This window comes from Mustela erminea, chromosome 3 (assembly GCF_009829155.1).
Source record: "Mustela erminea isolate mMusErm1 chromosome 3, mMusErm1.Pri, whole genome shotgun sequence".
In the NCBI taxonomy this organism is placed as follows: Eukaryota; Metazoa; Chordata; class Mammalia; order Carnivora; family Mustelidae; genus Mustela; species Mustela erminea.
Window position 1 is genome coordinate 156,567,363 of NC_045616.1, and position 27,788 is coordinate 156,595,150.

Consider the following 27,788-nt stretch of genomic DNA (forward strand, 5'->3'; position numbering starts at 1 on the left):
GGGTGGCTCAGTGGGTTAAGCCGTTGCCTTTGGCTCAGGTCATGATCTCAGGGTCCTGGGATCGAGTCCCGCATCGGGCTCTCTGCTCAGCAGGGAGCCTGCTTCCTCCTCTGTCTCTCTCTCTGCCTGCCTCTCAGTGTACTTGTGATTTCTCTCTGTCAAATAAATAAATAAAAATCTTTAAAAAAAATGGCATGGTTTTTTTGTCTCTTGGCTCAAGGTCAAAACCTTGTGGGCATTTGTTTCTCTCACCTTCCTCGCATTTGGATGCCAAGCCCTTGGTGAGTCCTCTCCGTAAACGTCACTCAAAGCCAGCCACTGGTCTGTCAGTGCCTTCATTCAGAACTTGGGGTGTGTGGTTCAGTCCCTTGATGGACTTTTAGCTGATTTTCTTGCCTTTACTCTGTCCTTTTTTTTTTTTGCCTCTTTTCTTTGTTCCTGCAACAAAATAAGAGCAACAACCAACCAGTCAACAAAACCAATATGACGTCTTTGGTGGCCCTCAGTTACTTGTACGACGACCTCTTGGCTTCACATTAAAGAACGTTCATCATCTGGCCTTTGCTTTTCGGCTCCTTGCCCTGCCTCACAGTTCAACCACCTGTTTCCTAGGAAAGTTGTGTCTTTGTGTTTGTTATGTTTTCAAATGCACTTCTGTACTGTTACATCAGTTGGAGACGCATTTCTCGCGCCCCATCCCAGTGTCTGTCCGTTGAACTCATGTTCACAGAGGTGTGATTTCCATGGGCCATGGCGCATGTTGCAGTCCCTGTGTGCTCATGGTGACGGGAACACACCAGGATTCACCCCGTACTGTGCATGTTTGTCTTCCCATCAGCCCAAGGTAGGCTCTGCACTGCTGGAGGGTAGGGCCTGTGCATTCCTGTCTTTGCACTGGTGTGTGGGGTTGTGCATGGCCCCTGCAGCCGTTTGTGTGTGTGTGAGCAAGGAGTGGGGAAGGAGGGGAAGGAAGGAGGGGAGGAAGGAAGGAAGGAGCCTGGAAACGGAATGGGTGGCAGTATACCGTGGCTGGGACATTAAGAAATCGAAAGAACAGCTACAATCAATGAGCTGTAACAGCTCTGAACTTTGTGTTCGGCTTTTATGTGCCATAGAACTCTGCCCTGTTGCCAACAGTTTTTGGAAAAGCCACAGCCCTAATGCTTAAACACATTGCTGTAATTCGACTCTCCATAAAGTGGTCATTAAATTGTGTTTTGAGGCTGGGAAGTGTGCATCAGTGACATGCTTAACTGTACACCGCAGCGGAACAGGAATCCAGACCTATCTGTATGCAAATACAATGCTTCAAGTTCATTATTGTTATTAGGGAATGGAAATACAGCCAGAGCAGAAATAACAGTATATTTCCCTCTGCCTATGCTGTGTTTTTGTCAATGGGGCTTCTGAAGGACTATGCATTTACTAACCCATTAGAATGAGCGATTTTATATCCTAATGAAAATTAAAGGAATTTAAGGATCTGCCTAGGAGATACACTTGTTTAAACCTATATTAATGTCTCTATTGGTTATGTTGGCTAGGTTGGTGGTATATTATTAGAAAAAAAAAATGTCCCAGCCGTGTGTATACTTTCTAAATCTCAATGTACTTATTTTCTGACAACCAACAGAGCCGATTTTCTTCTTTCCCATCCAAAATATAAGATGTGGGGACAACATAACTACTCTCAAATGCAAACCATGCCATCAATTCTTCTTGATCTGGAAAAGAATCTCACTCCTATTCCGTCACTCTGCCTTTTCCTTCTGATGTACATTCTTGGCTTCTCCTGGCGCTCATGTTTGAGGACATTAGTTTCTTTTCAAAAATTTTTTTAGTGAATTTTTGATTTTAATTCCAGTGTAGTGAACACACAGTGTTACATTAGTTTCAGGTGTACGATACAGTGATTCAGTAATTCTGCACATTACTCAGTGCTCCTCCGGGTAAGTGTTCTGTTAATCTCCAGCACCTGTTTCACCCCTCCCTTCCCCCGTTTCTGGTAACCATGAATGTGTTCTCTATAGTTAAGAGTCTGTTTCTTGGTTTCTGTCTCTCTTTTCCCCTTTGTTCATTTGTCTTGTTAAATGCCACACATGAGTGAAATCACATGGTATTTGTCTTTCTGTGATTGACTTGTTTCACTTAACATAATACTCTCTAGCTCCATCCATGTCCCTGCAAATGGCAAGATTTCATTCTTTTTTTATGACTGAGTAATATTCCACATCTTTTTTTAAAAAGATTATTTAATTTGAGAGAGAGAAAGAGACTGATAGCATAAGTGAGGAGAGGGAGAGGGAGAAGCAGACTCCTCACTGAGCAGGGAGCCCAACATGGGGCTCGATCCCGGGACCCTGGGATCGTGACCTGAGCAGAAGGCAGAAGCTTAACTGACTGAGCCACCCAGCTGTCCCCACACCACATCTTCTTTATCCATTCGTCAGTCAGTGGACACTTGGGTTATTTCCATAGTTTGGTTATTGTAAATAATGTTGGAGTAAGCACAGGGGCACATGAATCCTTTTGAATTAGTGTTTTTGTATTCTTTGGGTAAACGTCCAGAAGTGGAATTAGGGGATCATATGGTAATTCTATTTTTACCTTCTTGAGGAACTCCCACAGTGGCTGTGCCAGTTTGCACTCCTGCTAACAGAGCACCAGAACGCCCATTCATTTATTTTCCGCACCCCCACGGTATTTGCTGTGGTACTTACCAGGGTTTCCCCAGGTTGTGTGGGATCCAGGCAAATATTCCTTTGTGGCCCCTGTCCATATTACCCATGTGATTGAAAAATGTGTTATAAAACATATGGGCCCATTGAGCTGTACTGATTTGTCAATGAAGACTGAGAATAATGGGTAGAAAAGAGATACTCACACACGTATTTATTTCCCAGTCAGCGTACCTAATGGTTCTTCCCTCCAGGCACCATCTCTCCCTGATTGTCTTTATTGCCAAAGGCACCGGTCCCCGAAAATTCCCGGTCTCCCGCCCCGTTATTCCCAACAGTTCTGGCTCTCCAGAACTGATGCGTGTTGAAAAAGCACAGCCCATCCTGCCTCAGCCATTGCCCGCTGCACAGACTGCAGGCCGGTTCGCTGTCCCTTGTGATGCTGTGTCGTTGGTAACGCCGTCCAGGACCCCTGTCTTCCAGGGACCCTCTCACAAAGGTGGTCGTTGTGCTTCGTCGGTGATGACCGCAGTTATGAAACTTACCCAGAAGATGCAGTGAAATTTGAATGGTCATTTGCTTCCGGTCATATTAAATATACGAATCTTCTAGCAGGTGGCTAGAGTAACATCTTTTCCGACGATGTCCTGAACTCTTCAGACACTCCTCACCGCACTCCTAGGACGAGGTCCCCCCGTGTCCATTATACCCAGGGCTGGGGTGAGAAGAGCGGCCCGTTGGTGCGGAGGGCCCATCCCCCATCCTGCAGGGCTTACATGGACGCAGAAAAGTAGAACTCTCGAGGGTTCTCCCTCTGTTTACTGTCACTTCTGTAAAAAGTCAACCTCAAGTTTTGCAGATCTCGTTGAGTTACCCCAGAAACAACCCAGGAGGTACTCTCAGAGAACCGAGAACCTTGACAAATCTGGAATTGTCCAAGCACCTAATAGGTTGTAAAAATGGCTCACGTGTGTCCTAGCCGTGCTGCATGTGTGTGCGCGCGCGTGTGTGTGTGTGTGTGTGTGTGTGTGAATTATTGTAAGTGCTCGGCTCCTCTCGTGATTTTCTGCCCCCATTTGTGAAGTGTATCTTGCTGTTGATTTTACTTCTCCTTCATGAAAAAGTGCTGATAAGAGACTTACACATTTTAAAAAGGGCTGTTGATGGCAGGGGAAGCTGTGTGTGTGTGGGTTTATGGGAACCTCTGTACTTGGTGCTCAGTTTTGCTGTGAACCCGAAAGTGCCCCCCAAAACTTACTTACCAGGAAAAAAAATAACATAAAGAAAAGAGACCAACCAACCCAGAAGAGTACTATGTCACCACTATGATTGGAGTGGGGTATTATTTGTATTGGTATTATGGGGCAACAGTCTGGAGGGCCCTAGGAGGAGATGGGGGTAGCCGGCCCTTAGGACAGCCTGACTTGTCATGGAGCCTGCAGAGGAGTTGGTGTGGCCTCCTCCGTGCCAGGGTAAAGGGCACCTGCCTCCACCCCAGCTGCCCCGGGTGGTGTGGACTAGAGACTGCATTGTGGTGGGAACACCGATGGATAAGAGGCAATTCATAGACTTGCACAGTCGGTTCAGGTTCAGATAGACAACCTTAAAGTTGCTGCTTTCTTTATGACTCTCTTGTACTTGTTTCTGAGACTTGGGGTTCATGTGTGCACTCTGAAGGTGGGCCCTGCTACAGTGGGCAGCCAGAGAGCAGCGTGCAGGGGGCAGGTCTGCTTCACATGCTCCCGGCGTGCAGTCTTTGAGACCACGGCGTCTATGGAAAGGATGTATTTGCTTGTGCCTTCACTTCCTTTCGGGCTTCTCCACCAGCAGTTAAAATGCCAGAGGCTGATTCCAGCAACATTTGGTCTATCCAGAGGTTCCCTCTTATCCTTGGATCCCGCTTTTCGGATTGGCCTGGCCTCTGTTGCCCCTCTGGCCTCATTATCAACACAGAGCTGCTCTGTACAGTTGTGCAGGTTGTGCATTGCACAATGGTACTCATTTGCAGGGGGCACCACTCGCATCACAGACATTGTGGATTTGTGTATTTTACTAAAGTTTTCCAGCAGGTGGCAGTAAATGTCTTGTTCTAACAAAGATTGGTATATTATGATTTTTTTTTTTTTTTTTTTGGATGAAAGTCTAGAAGAAGGGGTCCTTTTGAATAATTTGCAGGAAAGTGCCACGTGGGCTAGCAATGCCTTGGACTACAACTGCCCACTGTCTCTGCTGACCAACCCTTGGAAACACCTTCCTCTTTCCTCATTTAACTTTGGAGACAACAATAGTCCCTTCTTCATCAATATGTTATGAGGCTAAGGTTAGCACGGGAATACTGCCTGGCACGGAGCAAACACTCCATGTAGTGGGCTGAATGGAGGCCCCCAAAAGATAGGTCCATACTGTAACCCCAGGAATGTGTGAATATGACCTTATTTGGAAAAAGGGTCCTCACAGAGGTTATCAAGTTGAAGATCCTGAGATCAGATCATCTTGTGTGATACCAATGAGTCCTAAATTCAGTGGCCCCATAAGAGACAGAAGAGGAAACATAGACACACAGAGAAGATGGAGGTGAGAAGACGAGGCAGAGTTTGGAGTGATGTGGTCAGAAGCCAAGGATCGCAGGGAGCCCCAGGAAGCTGGGGTTAGGGGGACAGGAAGGATCCTCCCCTAGAGGAGGGAGCATGGCCCTGCCAACACTTTGATTTCAGCCTTCTGGCCTCCAGATCCAGGAGAGAAGACATTCCTGTCACTGTAAGCCACCACGTGCGTGGTCATTCGTTCCGGCAGCCTGGGGGGAGGGTCCACTCATGCACGTGATGTCGTTGTTGCTGCTGATGTAACGTTCTCACCGTCCCTGGCGGGGAGGAGACCTGGCTTGCTGGGACGGGCAGACAGTGTCCTTGAGGCAGTCCAGGCCAGGGTAGGCAACACCTTCTGTAAAGGGCCAGAGAGGAAATGCTCGTCTCAGCCACTCAGCTCTGTGGTCCATGAGAGCAGCCGCAGAGGACACGTGGGCGAGGGGACAGTAGACCCGTCTGCCCCGGGTCTGGGACAGCACCTCCCCGAGGGCTCCAGAACTATTACACTTTCTGCAGTGACACAGATAAGCTCAGAACCGAGAGTGTTTGGAAACGTCTGCGGCGCTTCAATAGAGTAACGTTATGTCTACTGAGGCTAATCAGAAAAAACTGAGGTGTGTGTTTTGCATGTCTTTCTTTCCCTTTCTCTTTTCTAGGAATTTATTATTGTTCATTTCATGCAAGTATCCTAGTGTGGCAGTGAGACGTAAACACCGGGATTGAGAAGCGTGGACGTGGGCAGGACACTCTGCTACATAAGAAGACATTGCTTACCCACAGGGTGCCGGGAAAACCGAGCAGGTCTGGGGGGGACTCAGCCCTGTGGGCAGCCCAGGAAGTGGAAAGACCATTCTCCACAGTGTCTCCGGCCTGGGGGCATGGAGGCCTCATCCACAGGCCCCAGCCAAGAGCGTCATCGTGTCACATCGAGGAGGTGTATTGCTTGACTGAATCCACCATACAGGTCAGCAGAGGGCTGACCAGTCTGGGCACCTTGAACAGGATGTGGGGACTGGCTGTGTGTGGGGAGGTCTTGGGGTTCCCCCGCAGCTGCAGTAACCCTGTCCCAGCCCTTTCCTGCCTGTGTGAGGCCTCTATGGGGCTCGCGCTGTAACTACTTCCCCGGGGCCTTCACGACTGTGGTTCTTGGGAACAGGGACGTGGGTGTCTCACCATCCTTGGGGCTGGGGCGCCTGCAGTCCCCTTGGCTCACAGCAAGTGCTCAATAAATGCTCACAGGAGAAGGACCTGGAGAGCAGTCTGGCAAGACAAAGAAATTAAAGACCTCCAAATGGTAAAGGAAGAAGCAATAAAACCGTCACTATTTGCAGATGACATGAGATAGAAAACCCTATGATTCCACCAAAAAACTGTTGGAACAGATAAACAAATTCCCTAAAGTTGTAGGATATAGAATCAATACGCAGAATTTAAAAAAAAAAAAAAAAAAAAAAAAGAATGATTGGACAAACCGAACTCCTTTGCAGGGCTGTGTCTCTGGCTGGTGTTTAGGACGTCGGGTCCTGTGGACCGGGAGGCAGGGCTGGGGACTCAGGGCCGGCTGGCTAGAGAGCGCGGGAGGACGGGAGTGGCCGTCGCACAGGCAGGTGGTCAGAGCAGAGCCAGGCTGTGCGGTCCTGCAGGAACTGGGCTGGAAGCTTAGCTCCGCTGAACGGCAGCTCCAGCCTCCTAGTTCCTGGTGGATGTGGGCGCTTCCGAGTGTTCAGAGACGGAGGGGTCCGAGCTCGGCTGTGCTTTATAGGAGAGAGGAAACTGGGCGGAAGAAAGCCCCATACCGCTGACGTTCCCTGCCCCAAATCAGGCCACACAGCGTCTGAGGGGCCTTCGCTGCTCCCTCTCCCCCTGGTGGAGGTCCCCCCAACACTTCCTCTGGGTCTCTCTCCCTCCCCGGCCCCTTGCAGACCCCGCAGGTCTAGGCAGTTCCTGGGGCCCAGGGGAGAGTCGGGGTGGGGCTGGCGGGACGGTGCCCTCCCCGCTACCGGGAGCCCCAGGGCCGGCTGAACCCCGAGACCATGGGCCGGCCGGGACTACGGGGCGGTTGTGGATTTGTGACTTCAAACTGAACCAGGGAGAGATTTCAGAGTGGGGCAGGGGGACTAGGCGCAGATCCCACCAGACCTGGAAGACGGTCACTGTGGAACGTTCAGAGCACAACAGAGCACAGAGTCGGACCGGTTCTCTCTCTCAGAACGATCCACTCTTCTGCGTGCGGTCTTTTTGGTGTCTTTGTTGCCCACCTTTGTTGGGCAGCTTTAGCTCGTGCAGCAAGTAAAAAGCCACGTTTCAGTGGCTGGACCTAGTGGTACTTGCGTTCTATGCGAGTCCGGGGAAGACATTCCTGGCGGCCGGGCAAGGCTCACCTGGTGACTCGGGGACCCTGGCTGTTCCTCTGGGGGAGTCCGGGGCAATGACTACCTTTGCAGACGGGGTGGGGGCGGCAAAAGGGTCGGGGTGGGTCCCTTACTTCCCACGTGGTTGCCGAAAATGAGGCCCCCTGCTGTCAGCCTCCCCAGAGCTCCACGGGGGTGCGTCAGGGACCCTCCAGCTCCTGGGTTTACTGTCTCGGCGCCGCGGTACAAAGGAGGCAGCCCGTGGGAGAGGCGCTTCTCCAGCAGGAGACCCGGCATCTGCTAGAGTGCGTAGCTGGGGGATGGTGCGTTGCTGGCTCACCTGACCCGTGTCCGTCACAAGGGTCCAGACCAGTGAGTCCCCATGGAAGGAGGTGGAAGGTGCAGTCCTGGAGTCAGGGGTGGGGGGAGGGCTTCCCTGGGAAGGAGGAGCCATAGGGATGCCATGGAGGAGACTGGGGCAGCAGGGGTTTCACAGCTGGGCACTGAATATATCAGAGACAGCTTAGTCTCCCAGGGAAGTTTGGAGAATGTTCTGGAAGGGCCTGCCTAGAGTGCTCTGGAGAGAGCAGGGTCATGTAGCCTTAGCTCCCTGGTCCTACTGAAGACAGAGGCAGCTGGAAGCCCTTACCCAGCTCCTCTTCTGTCCCTCACGGAGGGTTTCTAGAGTCAGATGGACAGTCCCTTGCAAAGAAGCACTTGCTCTGCTCCCCAGGGCACAGATGGCATGGGTGGGCTCACCCCTGGTTTCATGCTTGGAGATACCCATCGTGAGAAAGCCCTGCTCTGGCCATTCAGGGAACCAGGTGACCAGGGTCCCCGAGGCCCTTACTTATTCCCGCTGGGCGGAGCTGGGGGTGTGCGTCTCGGGGTGAGGGACACTGTGTGCCTCCCCGGCACTTCCTGCAGCTCCTCCCAGCAGTTCTGAGCTTGTGGCTGCTCCGTCACCGGGCTACAGATGTGGAAACCGGTCACAGAACGATTTAAACCCCAGGCCTGAAACTGTCCTGGCAGAGCGGGCGGAGGATGTCTTTCTGTCTGGTTTACGGCTTCCCTCGCCAAGTGGGTGTTTCCTCTGCCCTTGGCCTTGCTGAGATTTTATAACCCACACTCATTCTGGGTGAGGCAAGGCCCTCTCGGCCTCACAGGAGAGAGGACACCAGCCCCACTCTCCGCGCGTGCTGGGTCCTTTTGTGCTCGCCTGGCTACAACAGTCGTAAGCAAAGACTCCGGTAAATGAATAGTTCAGTTCCCACTGACATTGCCTATGCTGGAATTTCTGCCTTTAAAAGAAACATGAATAATGACCGGGACAGAGCATTCTTTTATTTGAACCCGGATGAGTTGAACACAGATAGGAGAAAAGGGAGAAGGCTCTGCTAAGTGTGTTCTCTGGGTTATAAATTCCTTTTCTCTCTAATGCCTCTGCCTTATCTGGGGATTCTCTTGGCTGCACTCTCTTCTTTCATTTCTGTCTTCTTTAGTCACTGTGTTCCTTCTCTTCTCGGATTTTACTAGCTCAGCAGCTGCAGGTGAATTGAGCCAAGAACACTTGCTCTGAGTGGCACAGAAACGCGCTCTGCCTCCGTGGTCCTGCTCCCTCCGAGCACACTGGTCCCTTATGTAACTCTCTCCTTTTCAGAGTCCGCTCCGCCGCAGCGTCGTTCACAAAAAGGCAGTGCGTGACGATGTCAAATGACAGGGCTCCTTGGCTTTCCTTCCCTGCCTTGAAACTGAGCACCTTTCCCAGCTTACCCTCAATGTGTGTTCTTTGGCTCTGTCTGCGGGATACTTCAAAACTATTATTATTATTATTATTTTTCAACCAAAGAGCTGCGTGATGGGATACATTTTCAAAATAGCAAGTTCCCTTGAAATTTCATAAAGACCAAGAGGTTTTGTTGCTGGGGCTCTTGCAAAATGGAAATTGTAACTGGTTGCATCGGAACTTGTACTTGCAAGAAGGCCGTGACTGGTGTGCTTCGGGGGGAGCTGTGGCTTCCTTCGTGTGACCCAAACCAACCGTGGACATTGTAATTGAACTTGAAAACACCCAGCTGAGCCTGCGTGTCAGCGGTGCAGAGGAGTGAGTAGAGGCCCCGTTCGGGGAAGATAGACAGGGTGACGAGGGACCTACAGGAAGAGGGTGAGGAGGAAAAGTAATCCCAATGGCAGAGATAAGGCCAGATTTATCAGTTGTGATGATATAAAAATGAAATAAAATCAAGTGGAGACAAAATGACTCTGAATGTTTCAAAATTAATTAAAAAAGATAATGTGGCAGTATAATACAGATAAGTTAGAACTCAAGATGGAAGGTACTAAGAAGGGCAGAGACAGACATTTCGTGTTCATAAAAGTAAAAAGGCACCAGGGAGAGAACATCGTTGGGGCACCGTAGACACTCGCTATCACATCCTTGTGATCTATAGAGCAACATTTCCTTGAATTATAAGGAGAAATTGACAAACACCGAGTGGAAGAGATTTTAACCACCCCCCTGCCACACACACCGGTAGTGAGCAGAATGGTAGCCCTGTAGACACATTGATGTCCCAGTCCCCAGAACGTCTGCGTATCACTTTGTCCACTTTGTTAGGAAGAAGTCTTTGCAGAGGTAATTTGTTCAGAGTCTTGAGGTGAGGGCCTCCTGATCCACCAGGTGAACCCGACATCAGAAGTGTCCTTAAAGGAGAGACACCAGACAGGCACGGAGAAGGTGACATGGAGCCAGAGGGAGGGATGGCAGTGATGTGGCCGCCAGCCCGGGATGGGGCCGCCACCAGTACCAGAGGCGGCACTGGGTGGGTCTCTCCCAGGGTCTCAGGAAGGAGTGTGGCCCTGCCGACACCTTGATTTTGGGCTTCTGGTTCCAGAACCTTGAGAGAAGAAATTCCTGTTGGTGTGAGCCCCTACCTCTGTAGTGATTTGTGACAGCAGCCCCAGGAAACAAACATAGTTCTCAAGAGAGGATGGATCAGGTAAAACAATAACTAATAAGAATATCAGGGATTTGAAGGATTTAACTTGACAGCCAATCGAGTATACTCATTCTTCTTTAAATACATAGGAAAATGTATAAAAATTAACCATGTCCGAGGCAACAAAGAAAAACGCAGTTTTCCAAGACTGGAGTCGAGTCCCCTCCTTTCAGGGCAATGCAATGAAGACGGTAACCACCAACAAAAGGATGGGCAGAACATTCCCCACAAACATGGGGACATTAAAAAATGCCTTCTACATAATTAATGTTTTAACAAGAAAACAGTTGGTGAGATGAAGCCAAAACGGTCCTCCCATGGGAATTTACTGCCAGAAGTACATTTCTTAGAAAACAAGAAAGACTGAAAAGAAATTAGCTAAGCTTTTGCCTTGAGAAACTATAAAAAGGAACAACAAAATACATCTACTAAAGGTAGAAGGAAGGAAATAAGGTAAGAGCAGAAATTAGTGAACCAGAAAGCCAAACGGTCCCCAGAGTTCATCAAAATCAAAAGTAAGTTCTTTGAAATGATTAATGAAATTGACAAACTTTTGGCAGTTATAATCAACAAGAGAAATTAAGCATAAATAAATATCAAAAGGAAACAAAAAGTCTATAGATACATTGACCCTTAAAAACTATTAAAGAGGGGCGCCTGGGTGGCTCAGTGGGTTAAGCCTCTGCCTTCGGCTCAGGTCATGATCCTGGGGTTCTGGGATCGAGTCCCGCATCGGGCTCTCTGCTCGACAGGGAGCCTGCTTCCCTTCCTCTCTCTCTGCCTGCGTCTCTGCCTACTTGTGATCTCTCTCTGTCAAATAAATAAATAAAAATCTTATAAAAAACTATTAAAAAGTTGACTATTTTTATATTAGTACATTAAGGAAGTAGGTGATATTGAAAACTTCTTAAATATAAATAATCGAGTTTGACCCCCAAACAAGTAGAAAACTTGAATACAGAGATGATTGTAAAATAAATGGAAATGATGGACAAAGATCAATAAGCAAGAAGCGCTGAGTCGATATTGTTCAGTAGGTGAACGCTACGAAGTAATTTAAGGAACGAGTAATCCAGATCTGGTGAAACAGTTCCAGAGAGAAGAAAAATACGAAAAATTAACCAGACCACTTTATGAAGTTAGTAAAAACCCTATTATGGAACTCCGCAAGGAGAGAAGAAGGAAAAAACCAGGGATTCATTACACTTATGAATATCCATGCAAAAACCATAATGAAAATATTAGCAAATTGAATCCTACAGTTTATTAATGGACTAATACATCTTGAGCCAGTAGGGTTGGTTCAGAAAAGAACAGTTACCAGTGTGCCTGTCTTAAATGAAGAAAAAAAAATCCATGATTTTCACGATAGATGCTACCTGCCCCCACCTCGCCCAGCGTATAAACACCCAGAAAGTGGATCAAAGGGAACCCTCCGAACTGATAAAAAAGATACACCCAACAACTGGAGGAGCCATCATTTTTAATGAGAAAACAAGATTAAAGTCAAGTCACTGCTGCTCTGTTATATATCTTAGCCGAATTTCAGGAAAAGAAATACAGATTGGAAAGGAAGCAACAATGGTCAGATGTTATAATTGTGAAATTCAAAATACCGGTGAATCACCTGATAAATAATTAGAGTCAATATGTTAGTAGGAATGCTGAACATAAGTTGAACATACAAAGATCAGTAATTTTCCTCATGCTAACAATAACTTATTAGAAATTATAATAGGAAAAAATGATCCCATTTGTAATAACAATGAAATCTGTTATGTACCTGGGAATGGACCTGTGGCCACCATGCCAGGGGGTCTAGCTACTGTCCTTCCTTCTTTTTTTTTTTTTTACTTTATGTTTTTTTAAATTAACACATAATGTATTATTTGCTTCAGGGATACAGGTCTGTGATTCATCAGTCTTACACAATTCACCATGCTTTTACCCATACCACAGCGCATACCCTCCCCAACATCCATCACCCAGCCACCCCATGCCTCCCCAACCCCCCGTACTCCGCAACCCTCAGTTTGTTTCCTCAGATTAAGAGTCTCTTATGGTTTGTCTCTGTCTCTGGTTTCATTCCATTTCATTTCTTCCTCTCCTCTCCCATGATCTTCTGTCTTGTTTCTCAAATTCCACATATCAGTGAGATTATATGATAATTGTCTTTCTCTGATTGGCTTATTTCGCTCAGCATAATACCCTCCGGTTCTATCCATGTCATTGTAAATGAAAAGATTTCATTTTTTTTGATGGCTGCACAGTATTGTATTGTATATATATATACACCACATCTTCTTGATCCATTCATCTGCTGGTGGACATCTAGGTTCTTTCCATAGTTTGGCTATTGTGGACATTGCTGCTGTAAATATTCAGGTGCACGGGCCCCTTCAGATCACTGCATTTGTATCTTTAGGGTGAATACCCAGTAGTGCGATTGCTGGGTCGTAGAGTAGCTCTATTTTCAACTCTTCAAGGAACCTCCATGCTGTGTTCCAGAGTGGCCGCACTTGCTTGCATTCCCACCAACAGTGTGGGAGGGTTCTTGGTCCATATCCTCGCCAGCATCTGTCATTTCCGCACTTGTAATTTTAGCCATTCTGACTGGTGTGAGGTGGGATCTCATTGTGGTTTTGATTTGTATTTCCCTGATGCCGAGTGACGTGGAGCACTTTTTCATGTGTCTGCTGATCAGTTCGATGTCTTCTTTGCGGAAATATCTGCTCATGTCTTCTGCCCATTTCTTGATTAGGTTATTTGTTCTTTGGATGTTCAGTTTGGTAAGTTCTTTATAGATTTTGGATACTAGCCCTTTAACTGATATGTCATTTGCAAATATCTTCTCCCATTCAGGAGGTTGTCTTTTGGTTTTCTTGACTGTCTCCTTTGTTGTGCACAAGTTTTTATCTTGATGAAGTCCTGATAGTTCATTTTTGCTTTTGTTTCCCTTGACTTCGGCGATGTTTCTAGGAAGAAGTCTCTGTGGCTGAGGTCGAAGAGGTTGCTGCCTGTGTTCTCCTCAAGGATTTTGATGGATTTCTGTCTCACGCTGAGGTTGTTCATCCATTTTGAGTCTATTTTTGCGTGTGGTGTAAAGAAATGTCGTTCCTTCTTTACTCTAAAAACTGAAATTCATTTGGGTGGGCACTAACCTTACATAAAGATACTTGATGTCCCAGTGTCCTTTGCAACTCAGGCCAGCCATGTGATGAAGGTCACACACTCAAAGCAACAGGCAGAATTCCAGTGGGAGGGCATTCCTCAGCAGATAAGAAGACAAAGCCACTTCTTCCTGCTTGGAATACAGACAAGATGCCGGGAGGTGCAGCAGCCTTCTTGTGATCACAGTGTGCAAGCTTCCTGCTTGGGATGGTGGGAGGAAAAACAGAAGATGCTCTCTTCCTTGGCGATCTCCTGGGGTAAATCACCGGCGGTGACCTATCTTACCTTGGCTTCTTGGGCAGAGTGGGGGCAGGGGCAAGGAGGCCACACGCTGGTTGGGGGCAGTGAAGCTCACATTCCATGGATTTCCTTCCTGGGTTCCTTTTTCTTACTCCTGCCATTGGCTGAAGAGTGCTGGAGAGATCCCTTCGTCAGAATTGCCTGTGTATGGGGCACCTGGGTGGCTAAGTCAGCGAAGTGTCTGCCTTTGGCTCAGGTTATGATCTTGGGGTCCTGGGATTGAGCCCCACATCAGGCTTCTTGCTCAGCGGGGAACCTGTTTCTTCCTCTCCCTCTGCCGCTCCTCCTGCTTGTGGTCTCTTTCTCTGTCTCTCTCTTGCTGTCAGATACATGAATAAAAAAAAAGAAATCTAGAGAATCAGCTGAGTAGGGGACTGGTTGACCATGAACAGACCAGATGCCACCCAGACCCACGGAATCAGAGCCCTTCAGGGGGTGGCGGCTCAGGGAATCTGCATTTTGACTTCCCCTCTCCCACACACTACTTTAGATTCTGGGTGCACCTAGCTGAAGAAATAGTTTCTGGATAGAGATGCTGCTCTGGACACACTGAGGGCCTGTCTGGAAGAGTTTCAGATGGACACGTGTGTAGTCTCCTTGGACGGTCATGACAACAGACTTCTGAGTGGATGGCTTGAACAACAGAAATGTTCTCACAGCTCTGGAGGCTGGAAGTCCGGTGAATTCGGTTCCTTGTGAGGTCTCAGTTCTTGGCTTGCAGACGTCCATCTCGCTGTGCCCTCACGTGACTTTCTTCTATGAACGTGCTTGGGGACAGAGAGCAAGTAAACTCTGCAGTCTTCTCCAGTATGGACACTAATCCCATTGGATGAAGGCCCCACCCTGATGACCTTGTTTAACCTTCATTACTTCCTTAGAGGGCCCCCTCTCCAAAGACAGCCACACTGGGGTCAGGGCTTCAACATAATGCATCTTGGGTGGGGACACACATTCAGTTCATAATGGCAGGCCTGGTTGCCGTCCTTATCAGGGCAGAGTGACAGGCAGGTGGCTGCGTTTCGCTTCGTTTGCTGTGATGCTCTTGGGAACCACAGAATAAGTTGGTGACACCCTGGCCACCCAGGCTAGCTGCTGGGCACTCTCCACAGTAATTCTACGACTCTCCCTTTTCTGTATGGCAGTTGTCACCAACATTTTTTTTGTCTTCTTGTGCATTATATATCTTGTGGCTTAGGACAGTCTCCTTGATGAATAGAAAGTACCTAGCAATGGGGACACCTGGGTGGCTCAGTTGGTTAAGCCACTGCCTTCGGCTCAGGTCATGATTCCAGGGTCCTGGGATCGAGTCCCGCATCAGGCTCCTTGCTCAGTGGGGAGCCTGCTTCTCCCTCTGCCTCTGCCGCTGCTCTGTCTGCTTGTGTTCTCCCCCACACCGCCCCGACAAATAAATAAATAAATAGACAAATAAGTAAAATCTTTAAAAAAAAAAGAAAGTACCTAGCAATGACTAACTGAGTAATGGAGAGTTTACATTTTCTGCTTTGATTTCTGTGTGTTAATTTCCCAGGGTTTTCATAACAAAGTACTGTAGGCTGGGAGGGTGTGTGGCTTCAACAATAGGAGGTTACTGTCTCATGGCTCTGGAGCCTGGAAGTCCAAGATCCCTGTGTCGGCAGGTTCGTGCACCTGCTGAGACTCTGGGAGCATCCCTCCTTGTCTCTTCCAGCTCCTGCTGGTGGCCAGCAGTGCCTGGTGTCCCTTGGCTTGCAGCTGCACCATGCTGACCTCTGCCCTTGTCATCACTGGCCTTCCTCACATAGTCTTCCCTCTGTGCATATCTATGTCTGTGTCCAGATTTCCCCTTCCATAAGGACCCAGTCCTGCTGGATTAGGGCCCGCCCTAATGACCTCATCTTCACTTATTCACCTATAAGGACCTTATTTTCAAATCAGATTGCATTGGCGGGAGTGGGGAGGGGCAGGGTCTGGGATTTGAACATGAAATGAACATGAAGGATGCAATTCACCCCACCCCAGGATGGAGCCTTCACGTTACAAGTTAATTCTGTGATTTTGAGTGAATTGTGGCAGGTCTTTCCAGCCAGCTTCGTGATGTTCTGCTGTCTCAGCTGCAGCTTATCCCAGGGTCGGCTAGGAGCCTGGGGGGGACCACGTCGCACTCTCTCTGCAGGTGGCTGCTGGCACTGGGTTGTGCCATGGGCCGCTGTGCACGGATCCGTCGAGGACTGAACCTAAGGCACTGGGCTCTATCCTGGCACCAGGAGTCTGCCTAAGGGATGAACTCGAAGTCAGGCCTGAAACAAAGAAATAAAGGAATGTCAACTTTGGGCCACATCCTCTGAGTCTGTAGGTGCCTATCCCTGATAATACATAAGTGAGGGAAGGTTGGATTGATTTTTGGGTAATACTGGAAAGAATTCCTATTTTTGGCCGCTGGGGGCACGTTCATGATATATCATGGATTTTGGTTCAAAAGGAAATTGCCAAATTACTCTACAGGAACTCTGAAAGTTTTATTAAAAAATACTCCAAGCAAATGTAGCCTCTGGGGTGTGTGTGTGCGTGTGGTGGAGAAGTGAGCCCTGTGACAAAAGAGAAAGAGAGGAATTTAGGTGGAAAGCAACAAACGAGCTGCCAGAGGGAAGATTCTGGAAGGCCTTGGCTTCCCCTTCATGCTGAGAGAAAGCAGGAAGCAGCAGCTCCTAGTGGGTCTGTTAACAAGAAGTTGGACACGGTGGAAGCCTGTGTGCTTAAAACTCACTTATTTGACAGAAAATAAGTTGCTGAGAGTCTTAACTGCTGCAAATTTGTCAAGAACTTTTTCAAATTCAATCTTCATGTATTTGTATTTACTTATTTGTTTATTTTAAAAATTTTATTTTTAAGTAATCTCTACGCCCAGCATAGGGTTCGAACTCACAACCCCGAGATTAAGAGCGGCGCGCTCTACAGACTAAGCCAGCCAGTTTTGTTAATCTATTTCATGTTTACTCAAAGACCCCCCCTTTTAAAAAAATCACTTAATCATATGAAGAAGGAAATGTCATGTTGAAGATGTTAATGGATGAGTTTGGCAAAGATTCATAAAAATCCCATTTTACAGAAAATTCCAGAAATTGGTTTCATGACTTTGATGCAACTCATTTTTTCAAAATCCCACCCGCCAGTTATGCAACTTAAAACATATGGGATCAAAATCCACTGAAAATACTCTTTTCAACAGCTGAGGAGATTCCATGTCAAGTGCACGGTTGCCAGAGTTTCACGGGGGACATGGCTTGTGCTGGGCGGCTAAGTCGTGTCGTCCCGGGAAGCATTTCCATGTGTCCTGCTCAGAAGCTTCCTGTGTAACATCACTTTCTGGCATTCTCACTTGAAATGTGACTCTAACGTTGAAGGGACAGATGGAGCGTCAGTTTTTTCCCCAAAGTGTTTGTACAATCGATGAATGCTTAACTAGTTATCTTAAAGAAGTCAAGCCAGTTTGGAAACCTTATTGTTTTGGTACAAGTTAAGTGTAACTAACCTCTTGTACATACTTGACAACTGTTGTAAGTACCTCTCCTTCCCTCATAAATCTTGGGGACACAACAGAATGAACCGTGGTCTTCCATGTCATTGCACTGTCGGATGTTCTCGAAGGAAGTAGAATTTGCCTCTGTCTGCGATGGGCAGATACGACCGTAACTCGCCACCAGAGCCTGAACGCGAACCCTCCTCCCTGGCGTGGGAACCCCGCCCCCGCAAGGTGACTTTGTGACTGGTTGTCACACGGACTGGCAGGCCGCCAGCGTTCATCTGTGTTTCAAACACAGGCCGTGTGGCCTTGAGCAAGTCCCTCATTCCCGGGGCTCCGTTCTGTGACATGAGGACAGTCGCTGCTGCGGTGCCTCAGGGGGCTGCTGAGTGGAGTCGGCAAGGAGAGAACGCATCGGCAGCGCATCCTGAATGTGGCATCTTCGTGCCTCTTTGGAGACGAGAGAATGGAGCTGAGACAGTGCAGAGAGCTGGGGGGCCAGGGGAGGGGCCGTCGATCCTGGGCTGGGCGAGGGGGGCCCTTTGGCCTCTCGGTGACATGGCGTTTGACTGGGTCCTAGAGGTGGGACCCTTTAGTGGGTGGGAATTGAGGGCAGGTGCCTTCCTGGAGGTGGAGGCCAGGGGACGAAGGGGTCCGAGTGGAGGATGCAGGCTGGCCTGGGGCAGGTGCGGGGGGCTGACGGAGCAGGGGTGGAGAGGGTGGGCAAGGCTGTGGTCTCTCAGCAGAGGCTGTGATCCCAGGGGAGTCATGGTTCCCATGCCCTTCTTTCTCCCGCGGTATCCCCGGTGGCCTCATGCATTTTGCCGGCCGGATTGAAATCATCTGTGTCCACAGGTCGGGGGGACTGGCTCTCCCCCTCCCTCCCTCTGTCCCCAGTTACCTTTGGCCCTGCCCTTGCGCTAGTTTGATTTGTCTAGAAGGGCTTGGTTACTTAGAGATGCTGAATAATGATCTTTGAATTATTAATGATTTCAGCATTTTGTAATTAAAATGCTCATTTTCTCCATGAATTTTAAGCACACATATATCACCAATACAGACAGAATCTATTTTAATGAATAACATTAAAACACTCAGTTCCAAGTAATGAGATTATTTCCACATCTTGGCTGATAGTCCATGTTTGATTGATTCATTTATTTATCCGGTCACTTACTAAATATTTTTGCCCCCCCCCATTACAGGGAAAGTATTCATACAGCTTTGTGAATGTGGCTTCCATAAGTTATGACGCAACAAATTCTCTGTGCCCAAGTGGTCCCTATCCATCTCACGGAAGATACTCTTTTGGCTGAGTAGTTCGTGGTAATACCCCGATCGGGACACACCTGCTTGCTGCAAAGTAGCGCTGACAGTTGCGGAAAACATTCTGGTGGGAAAGGGAAGGTTTCCCAGGGCAGGGCCAGGAGGATCAAAGGGAACAATGAGTTACTTTGTAGAATCAAGTCATTTGATTTTGAGGTTTCCCAGGGCCTGAAAGGACGGCCAAGAGGTGACAGGAAGTGTGAGGAAGTCTCAGGGCAGATGGTGTTCCCTGAGGACAGGCCCCCACGCCCCTGCTCCTCTGTTGAGGGGTGAATCTGTGTCCTTCCTCAGGGCCCTGGTGGACCTCTGTGATTGCCTCCAAGCTGCTAGAAACATCCAGATGCAGGTCTTTGCGTGGATGTCAGTTTTCAGTTTCTTTGGGCAAATACCAAGGGGCGTGCTGACTGGATCTCATGGCAAGAGTATGTTTAATTTTATAAGAAATTGCCCAGCTGTCTTTCAAAGCTGCTGTCCCATTTGGCATCCCTGCCGGCGACGAAGGAGAGTCCCCGTCGCTCCGTGTCCTCGCCAGTGTCTGGCATCCTCCGTGGTCCTGATTTGTGCCATTCCGATAGTCGTGTAGTGGAAACTGTTTCCACGGCTCCGTGGGTGGTGATTTGTGAGTGGCATAGTGACGGGAGGTGGGGAGCGGGGAAGCTGGTGAGGGGTGTGCTAGTGAGCAGGACCCCCCCCCCGTAGGCCGCTGCAGGGGAGTCCCACGGGGCTTCTGTGGGAGGCCAGGTGTTGTTTCCCCTTGTGGCCAGGGAGTGGGGGACAGGGAGAGACACAGGGCATGTGTCTCCTGTTCCCTGTCCCATTATGGGGGTGTCATATTGGGAAGGTCCCCTGGGTACCTCCTCCCTTCTCATGTGCCCTGGGTGAGCTCTCCAGCAGCCAGAGAGAAGCCTGGTCATGGGGGTCGTGGCACTAGAGGCGGCAGCGGTGGCTGTAGGGGACTGTCCCCTGGAAGGGGGGCGGGTTTGGAGCGGGAACCATCCCTATTTCTTGCTCGGCTGCAGGAACTTGGTCTCCAGTCCTGGCCTGTCCCTATTTGCACCCATGATGCTGGGGATGATATTTAAGCTCTGCGTACTGGTTAGAGCCCCCAGGGGTAACAAATGGCATGCTCTGTTAGGATAAATTAAGGAGGTTTTATTTATAAGGAACTTGTTACAAAGGCATAGTGGGTTTCGGGGAAACTATGGCATAACAGAGGGACCAAGGCTAGCAACAGTGGAAAAATGGCCATTCCGGGAGGAGGAAGGGAGAGGTTACTGAAACCCAGAAGGAGGGATTACAGTTGAAGCAAGCCACCTTGAGAGGAACATTCTGTGATGTTCTATGGAAGCCTTGCCAGTCCAAGGTGTCTTCGGTGAGGAACCAGAGACTAAGCACCCGATTCACTGTCCTCTTCCTCCTTCTCCCGCTGAGGTTCTCACTGGCTGCACCCAACCGGAAGCCAGACTTCTCTGCGGATCTGTCCTAGAGTTTCATCAGTCCAGCGTCCTGGGGCAGAGATCAAGGTGCACACGTGGGGAGACAGACCCAGAAGAGCAAATGGAAGGATCTGGGCCCAGCATCCACTCTGTCCTGCCCTCCCCAGCAGAGGCAACGTGCGAAGTCCCAGCAGCTGTTCTCATGCAAGGTGATGTTCATTTGCTCCGCATTTCCGTGGGAAGCCTACATTGGTAGCCAGGCCTGGATGCTTCATATAAGCAAAATAGAAATGGGGGCAGTCATAAAGAACTAGGACAGTAAACCCAGCTGCTGTCACCCCCCAATTTAGCAGCTGCTCAGGGGGCCTGGAGAGGCTGCTTTTCCCGCCGCCCAGTCTCTGATGCCCACTGCCATGAGCCAGCCCTGCCCTGGATGGTTCTTCCCTGGGGAGGTGACCCACACCCTCATTCGTGCAGGCTGTGAGATCTTGGAGTCACCTAGTTCTCTTGAAACTACAAGGTCTGGCTGACTAGGAATGTGAGGCAAGGGAGAAAGAAGAGATACCCCAACAAATCTTCTAGGCTTCAAAGTCCTTCTTGAAGCCACCCCTCATTTTCCACTCCTCCTCCTCATGAGGAGGCCAAAAAAGACTCATGGTGGGGGGGCTCAGCTTCCCATTGATCCGTGAATGCTTCCTGCTTCGGTCATGGTTGTGATCATAATTTGAGGTTATGGGCCTGGGAAGCTCAACGTCCAGTGTGTTACCAGCTAGCATGGTCAGAGGGGCCGCTGCTACCTCCCCTTCCTCTTCCTTGGGCCTGTGCTCCTGGCTATGGGGGAAGGTCACACCATACGTTCGTTGATCACTGGCTGAATCCTCCAGCTCCAAGGCAGACTGACAGCCTTACAGAGGTTTGCTTCCGGCTGGGGCTGTCATCGGGCTTTCAGGGAACCCTTCCGTCACTGAGTCATGCCAACTGCTTCTGGGCAGGGGGCATGTGCCAGACTCAGGGAATGCTATAGGCATGAGACCATCAAATCACTTCCCTTATTGAAAATGTCCCTCGGCTGATGTTTTGTGGGAGACCAGGTGCCGGGTCGGGCCTTCTGACATCCTGTAAGTCCGTGGCTGGTGAACCTCACAGAAGCGCTGAGGGCAGAGGAAGAAATTCATACTCGGACTCTGTGGTGCCCTCTGAGGACGAGGCATTGTCCCCTCCATAAAAGGAGGAGTCCCAGGTCCTGAGCCTGCCAGCAGGGAGCTAGCTGGGAGCCACCCCCCACCACGCCCCAGGGATGGTTCTGTACAGGAAGCTCAGCACTGCCCTCCGCTGTTACAGGTGGGGCACTCGGCAGTGATCGGGGCCATTTTTCTCCAGGTGAGGGCAGCCATGCTGTTGGGCTGTTGAGTGGAGGCGCGGTATCCGTCTTGACCCTGTGTCCAGCTCTCCCTGTCCACCTGTAATGAAACGCCTCTTCCACTTGCCCACAAGATAATTGCCCATGTGGAGGGCACACTGGAGTTGGAAAATTCTCTTCTGGCCATTAAAGATCAGTGCAGGCCCAAGGCATCACCCGAGGGGGCAGCTTTGAAGAGCAAGGTGTCCGCGTGGTCTCACAGTGTCACCCTACAGACTGCTCAAGATTACAGGGGGGCAAAGAGAAAGTGTGCAAGGGAGAAATTGGACATGGCTTTGGCCAGGCGGTGAAAATCAGCATCACCAATGAGGAGCAGATCGGATGTCACAGTCTTCCGGGTATCATGTTCTGAGGAGGACGGAGCATCACTCACAGCATTTTTGGGTCCTGGAATGGAGTAACCTGAATTCAACCATGAGGGACCATGGGACAAACCCATCATGAGGAAGAGTCTCTTAAAAAAATTATTTATTTGTTGGGGGGCGGAGAGCATGAGTGGGGAGGGGCAGAGGGGGCGAGAGAGAGAGAGAGAGAGAGAGAGAGAGAGAGAGAGGATTCTTAAACAGACGCCCCTCTGAGTGTGGATCCTGATTCGGGGCTTGATCTCATGACTCCGGTATCATGATCTGAGCCAAGATCAAGGGATGGCTGCTTAAGCAACGGAGCCACCCAGCTGCCCCAGGAAGAGTCTGTTAAAAATAAATTGTGTTTTTAATGGTATGTCTTAGTCTGTTTGTGCTACTATAAAAAAATCATCAACTGAGTGGTTTAGTACATTTTGCATTAAAATGAGCCACACTGAGTCTGTGGGATGCAGTACGGGTATTGGAAGCCTTCTCTCTTTTGGAGCCTTTTATTTTAATAAAAATTCTGACCCAAACTCTCCCATGTAACTGCATCTCCCTTTGGGCCAACTAGCAAGCCGACGAGTGGGCTTTAAGTGTTATGTCTGTACATAGACTCGCATTCCACAGCTCGCCAGACGCTTCAAGGGTCCTTTACTGCGTCTTCCCAGAGCTGTCCTGTGGGCATTGCTGTATCAAAATATTTTCTTTCAAATTGAAAATCCCAGTAGCTCCAAATCATCATGCAATGAAGCGGGAGAAAATCTGACTTAATACCCATCTCTGCAAACCGAACACTTAGGTGAGGCAGGCAGGGGCTGGGGAATTCCTTCAGGATGGAGGAGGAACCAGCGAGCTCAGGCAGCCGCTCATCCATGGACAGCAAGGGACGGAGGAAAAGTCCGGCAAAGGCCAGGATGTCACATGGGGTTTCGGGGAGCGCTTCTCGGGGGCTCTGACCAGCTCAGGAAATGAAGTTATAGAAACCCGACTCAGCCCTTCCTTCAATCCCAGTTCCAACTCTTTTCTTTCCTACCCCTCACGTCCCCTCTGTCCTGGGTTAAATAGTGTCCCCCAACGTCCTCTCTGCCTGGAGCCTCAGAAGGTGACCTTCTTTGGGAAGAGTGTTTAAAAACATATTTCCTAGCGATGGGGTCATACCAGAGTGGGGTGGGCTCTAACCCAACCGCTGGAGTCCTGATAAGAGGAGAGAACAGGGACACAGACGCAGAAGGGCCACGTGGTGACAGAGGCAGAGGTTGGAGGGGTTGCACCTGTAAGCCAAGGAACGCTAGGGCTTGCTTGGCCACCCAACAGATGCTGGAAGGGGCAAAAAAGGGCTGCTTTCCAGAGCCTCTAGGGGGCTGATGACCCTGCCGACACCTTAACCTTGCACTTCTGGCCTCCAGGACCCTGAGAAAAAAAAGTTTCTGTTATTTTAAGCATGTCGTTTGGTAATTTGTTTTGGCAGCCCTAGAAGATACCACACCCTCTTAGAAGAAGAGGTGTAACTCTTTGGGGCCATTTGAAAGACCAGAAAGTTCTTTATCTTCTCGGGTGGCCCGGGGTCTCTCAGCTTGGCCGAGTTGGCGCTCACCAGTGAGTTAAGAAGCTGAACACAGGCTAGTTTGGGGTTGGAAGCTGTGGGCTGTCAGGCTTATTTCAGAGATGGCGGCTCTTCATGACTTTTTGTCGTCTGAGGGCTCGTTGGAGCAGAGTCTCTCCTGGTCTCTCTGAGTCCCATGAGAGAAAGCGTACTCAAGTACTTCGTGATGTTCTTAACTCCGTGTCTGGTGCTGTGGGGGCTCCCTCCTTTCAGGATGAGGATGAGGCAGGTTTGGATGCTTAGAGGTATACAAAGTGCACAAAGCAAAGCATGGGGTGTCGGGGTGAGCTGGCTGGGTGTTCTTGGTGTCGGGAGGAGGGGAGGTCACACCAGGACAGGTTAGGGGGTGGAGAGCCTGGGCGGCCGTTGTAGGACATGCTGGGAGAGGTATCTAAGAACTGTCATCTTCATAGGAGTTTGCAGGATGGATCAGATGAGGGGGGAGCCTGCAGATAGGGAAAAAGAGAAATCCATCTGGACAGCTTCCTCTCCTGGGTTCTGTGCTGGGACCGACTCTGCCGGCTGCTGAAAGCATCACCACCAAGACAGCCCTTGCTGGTGAAAGGCCAGCGGGGCCCAGGACCTTGCAGCCCATGGCCCTGAGGCCTAATTCTCGACCCGTCACTTCAGCAAGCCCCGATGGTCGTTTTGTGCCTTCGCCTTCCGCCCCAAAACACCAAATCACCCACGATCGTGCCCAGTTTCAAATGACACATAAATGATTGTAAAGTGGGTTGGAAATACGGATGATCCAGAAACGATAACTGGTGTTTCCCAGGATCACGCCAGTCTGGCATCAGCTTTGTGCTGCGAACTTCTGACTCACTTTACTTTCCACCCTGTCTCCCTATTTGATGTGAGTAGGTTTTGCTGTTTCTGTTGATGTTGTTATAAACTCACACATGATGTTCTCTGTGTGGAAGTAAGCGTCCTGGCTTATTTTTCCCTTGCATTTCCTTCCTAGCTCTTGAGGACAGATTTCCTATATCTAGTAGCCTCGTGGACGTGATTAGGAGCGTGGGAATGGCAGGATGCACACACGCTGTGATTACTGCAGAAATCGAGCTCTGTAGAGCTTCCGTAGGAAGGTGTCAAGGTGTGGAGGAGGGGGCTTGAGATCCGTAGGGCTGGGTCCTGCTCGCGGATCAATCACAAGTTGATGGGTAGTATGCTCAGGGCCAGGAGTCTCATGAAATTTCCTTGTTTTATTTTTTTGCAACTCTTTTCTTTTTTCTTTTTAAAGTTGACACGAAGTTCACATAATGAAATCGACCATTTTAAAAGGAACAATTTGGTGGCCTTTAGTATATTTACAATGTTGTGCAACAACCTCCTCCATCTTGTTCCAAAACATTTTCAGTTCCCCCAAAGGAAATCTCTGCATGAAGCTGTGGCTCCTGTTACCCCTCCCACACTCCCGAGCACCCACCGATCTGCTTTCCTTGTCTGCGGATTTACCTGTTCTGGACGTTTTGTATGAAGGGAATCATACAACCTCTTGGTTTAGGCTTCTTCCATTCACTGTAACGTTTGGACGTTCATCCGTGTTGTAACATGTCAGCACGTCATTCCCGCGGACACCGATACTCTCCATGGCCTGATTGTGCCGTGGTTCGCGTCTCTGTCCATCTGCTGTTGGACATTTGAGCCTTTGTCCGCCTCTGGCTGTAGTGAGTAGTGGTACCGTGAACATGCGTGTATGTACATGGATTTATTTGAGTACCAGTTTTCCATTTGGGGGATATATCCCTAGAAGTGGAATTGCTGGGTCATATGATAATTTTATTTATTTTTAAAAAATTAAAAAAATTTTTTTAAATTTATTTTTTATTTCTTTTCAGTATAACAGAATTCATTGTTTATGTACCACACCCAGTGCTCCATGCAATCCGTGCCCTCTATAATACCCACCACCTGGTACCCCGACCTCCCACCCCCCGACCACTTCAAACCCCTCAGATTGTTTTTCAGAGTCCATAGTCTTTCATGATTCACCTCCCCTTCCAATTTACCCCAACCCCCTTCTCCTCTCTAACTCCCCTTATCCTCCATGATATTTGTTATGCTCCACAAATAAGTGAAACCATATGATAACTGACTCTCTCTGCTTGACTTATTTCACTCAGCATAATCTCTTCCAGTCCCGTCCATGTTGCTACAAAAGTTGGGTATTCGTCCTTTCTGAAAAAAATTTTTTTAAAGATTTTATTTATTTATTTGACAGAGATCACAAGTAGGCAGAGTGACAGGTGGAGAGAAGGGGGGAAGCAGGCTCCCTGCTGAGCAGAGAGCCCGATGCGGGACTCGATCCCAGGACTCTGAGACCATGACCTGTGCCGAAGGCAGAGGCTTAACCCACTGAGCCACCCAGGCTCCCCATATGATAATTTTATGTTTGACTTTTTTCATAGCATCTGTTCCATTGTATTTTCCCACCAGCAATGTACAAAGATACCCACATTTTTTTTTTAAGATTTTATTTATTTATCAGAGAAGGGGGGGAGAGAGAGCAAGCACAGGCAGACAGAATGGCAGGCAGAGGCAGAGGGAGAAGCAGACTCCCTGCTGAGCAAGGAGCCCGATGTGGGACTCGATCCCAGGACGCTGGGATCATGACCTGAGCCGAAGGCAGCTGCTTAACCAACTGAGCCACCCAGGCGTCCCAGATACCCACATTTTAAATTAAAACAACTTTTTTATTGAAGTATATTTAGCATACAGTGATACCTTCGTTTCGTGTGTGCTGTCTAGTGACCCAGAAATCCTGTAGATTTCTTAGGGCTCATCAGGATAATGTTCTCTCAACCCCTTCATCTCACCCATCCCCCACCCCCCTCCCCTCTGGCAATCACCAGTTCGTTCTCTGTATTTAAGAGTCTGACTTTTGCTTTCTCTTTCTCATTTTGTTTGTTTTGTTTCTTAAATTCTACATGTGAGCGAAATCGTATGGTATTTGTCCTTACGCCACTTAGCGTTATACGCTCTATATCCATCCGTCCATGCTGTTGCAAATGGCCAGATTCCATTCTTTTTATGGCGATATAGAAATATTTATCACACCTTCATTCATTTGTCTGTGGATGGACACTTGGGCTGCTTCTGTATCTTGGCTACTGGAACTAATGCTGCAGTGAACATAGGGGTGCCCATAGCTTTTCAAATGAGTGCTTTTGCTTTCTTTGGGTCAGTACCCTGTAGTGGAGTTACTGGATGATGTGGGAATTCTACGTTTCATTTTTTGAGGAAACTCCATACTGCTTTGCACGATGATTTCGCAGTTTACACTTCCACCCACGGTGCGTGGAGGGGGTCCCTTTTCTCCACATCCTCACCAACACTTGTTATTTCTTATCTTTTTGATTCTGGCCCTTCTGACCAGTGTGAGGTCCCATCTCATTGCGGTTTTGATTTGTGTTTTTCTGATGACTGTTCAGCAGTGCACAAATTTAAGGAGGCACTTAACTCTCAAGGGTCACGGGAGTGCCAACCATGCATTGGAAAGACCTCTGGCGTGCGTGCCTCCTTAAATGTGCTGCCCTGGGGCCTGGGCCTCTTGCTGTTGGCGGGGGCTATTCTCTACATTGAAGGGCCTACTGTTTGCAGCCTTTCTTTTTTTTGCTTCTCTTGGAACCCCTGACTCCATCTGTCATGCTGCTGCCATCCTAGGGGAAGGAGCCCCCTCTGACAGCTCGTGCCTCCCTCGTCCTGTGTCTGTCCCTCTGAGATTGGGCTCAGATATGCCCCTCCTGGGTTAGGTGCCCACTGTGGACCAGTCCACACGGACGGGAGTGGGGTCTGTAGGCAAGGGACATCTGCCGTTGGAAACCCAGGCTTGGAGGGAGCTGGAAACAGTTTCCTGAACGAGGGAAGAATTTCGTCCCTGGAAGCAGGGAGGGTTGATGGGAAGATTGTCTTTCGAATGAAGGGCAGGTCTCTCACTGTAGCTCCGGGCCCTGGACAGTCTGAGGCAGGAGAGTTTTATTAGCATACCCACTGCAAGGAGGAAATAGGAAATCTGAATGCACACTGAGAATGTCTCAGGCTGGACAATTTGCTTAGCAGCATTTCTGTTT

At 49.0% G+C, this 27,788-nt stretch overlaps 1 protein-coding gene across 5 annotated transcripts in view; it reads left to right on the forward strand.

Moving 5' to 3' along the window:
* The window catches only part of ATPSCKMT (ATP synthase c subunit lysine N-methyltransferase), a 237,683-nt gene that overhangs the window by 78,002 nt on the left and 131,893 nt on the right, over nt 1-27,788 (forward strand). The window contains exon 6 of one of the 5 annotated variants that reach the window (XM_032337760.1): nt 5,920-8,219. The exons of 3 other annotated variants lie outside the window; for them this stretch is intronic. In XM_032337760.1, the coding sequence (XP_032193651.1) occupies nt 5,920-5,966 (47 nt within the window). In that variant the 3' untranslated portion in view covers nt 5,967-8,219. Of the gene's footprint in view, nt 1-5,919; nt 8,220-27,788 lie in introns of those variants that run through there. One more of the 5 variants, XM_032337769.1, reaches the window with a different exon arrangement.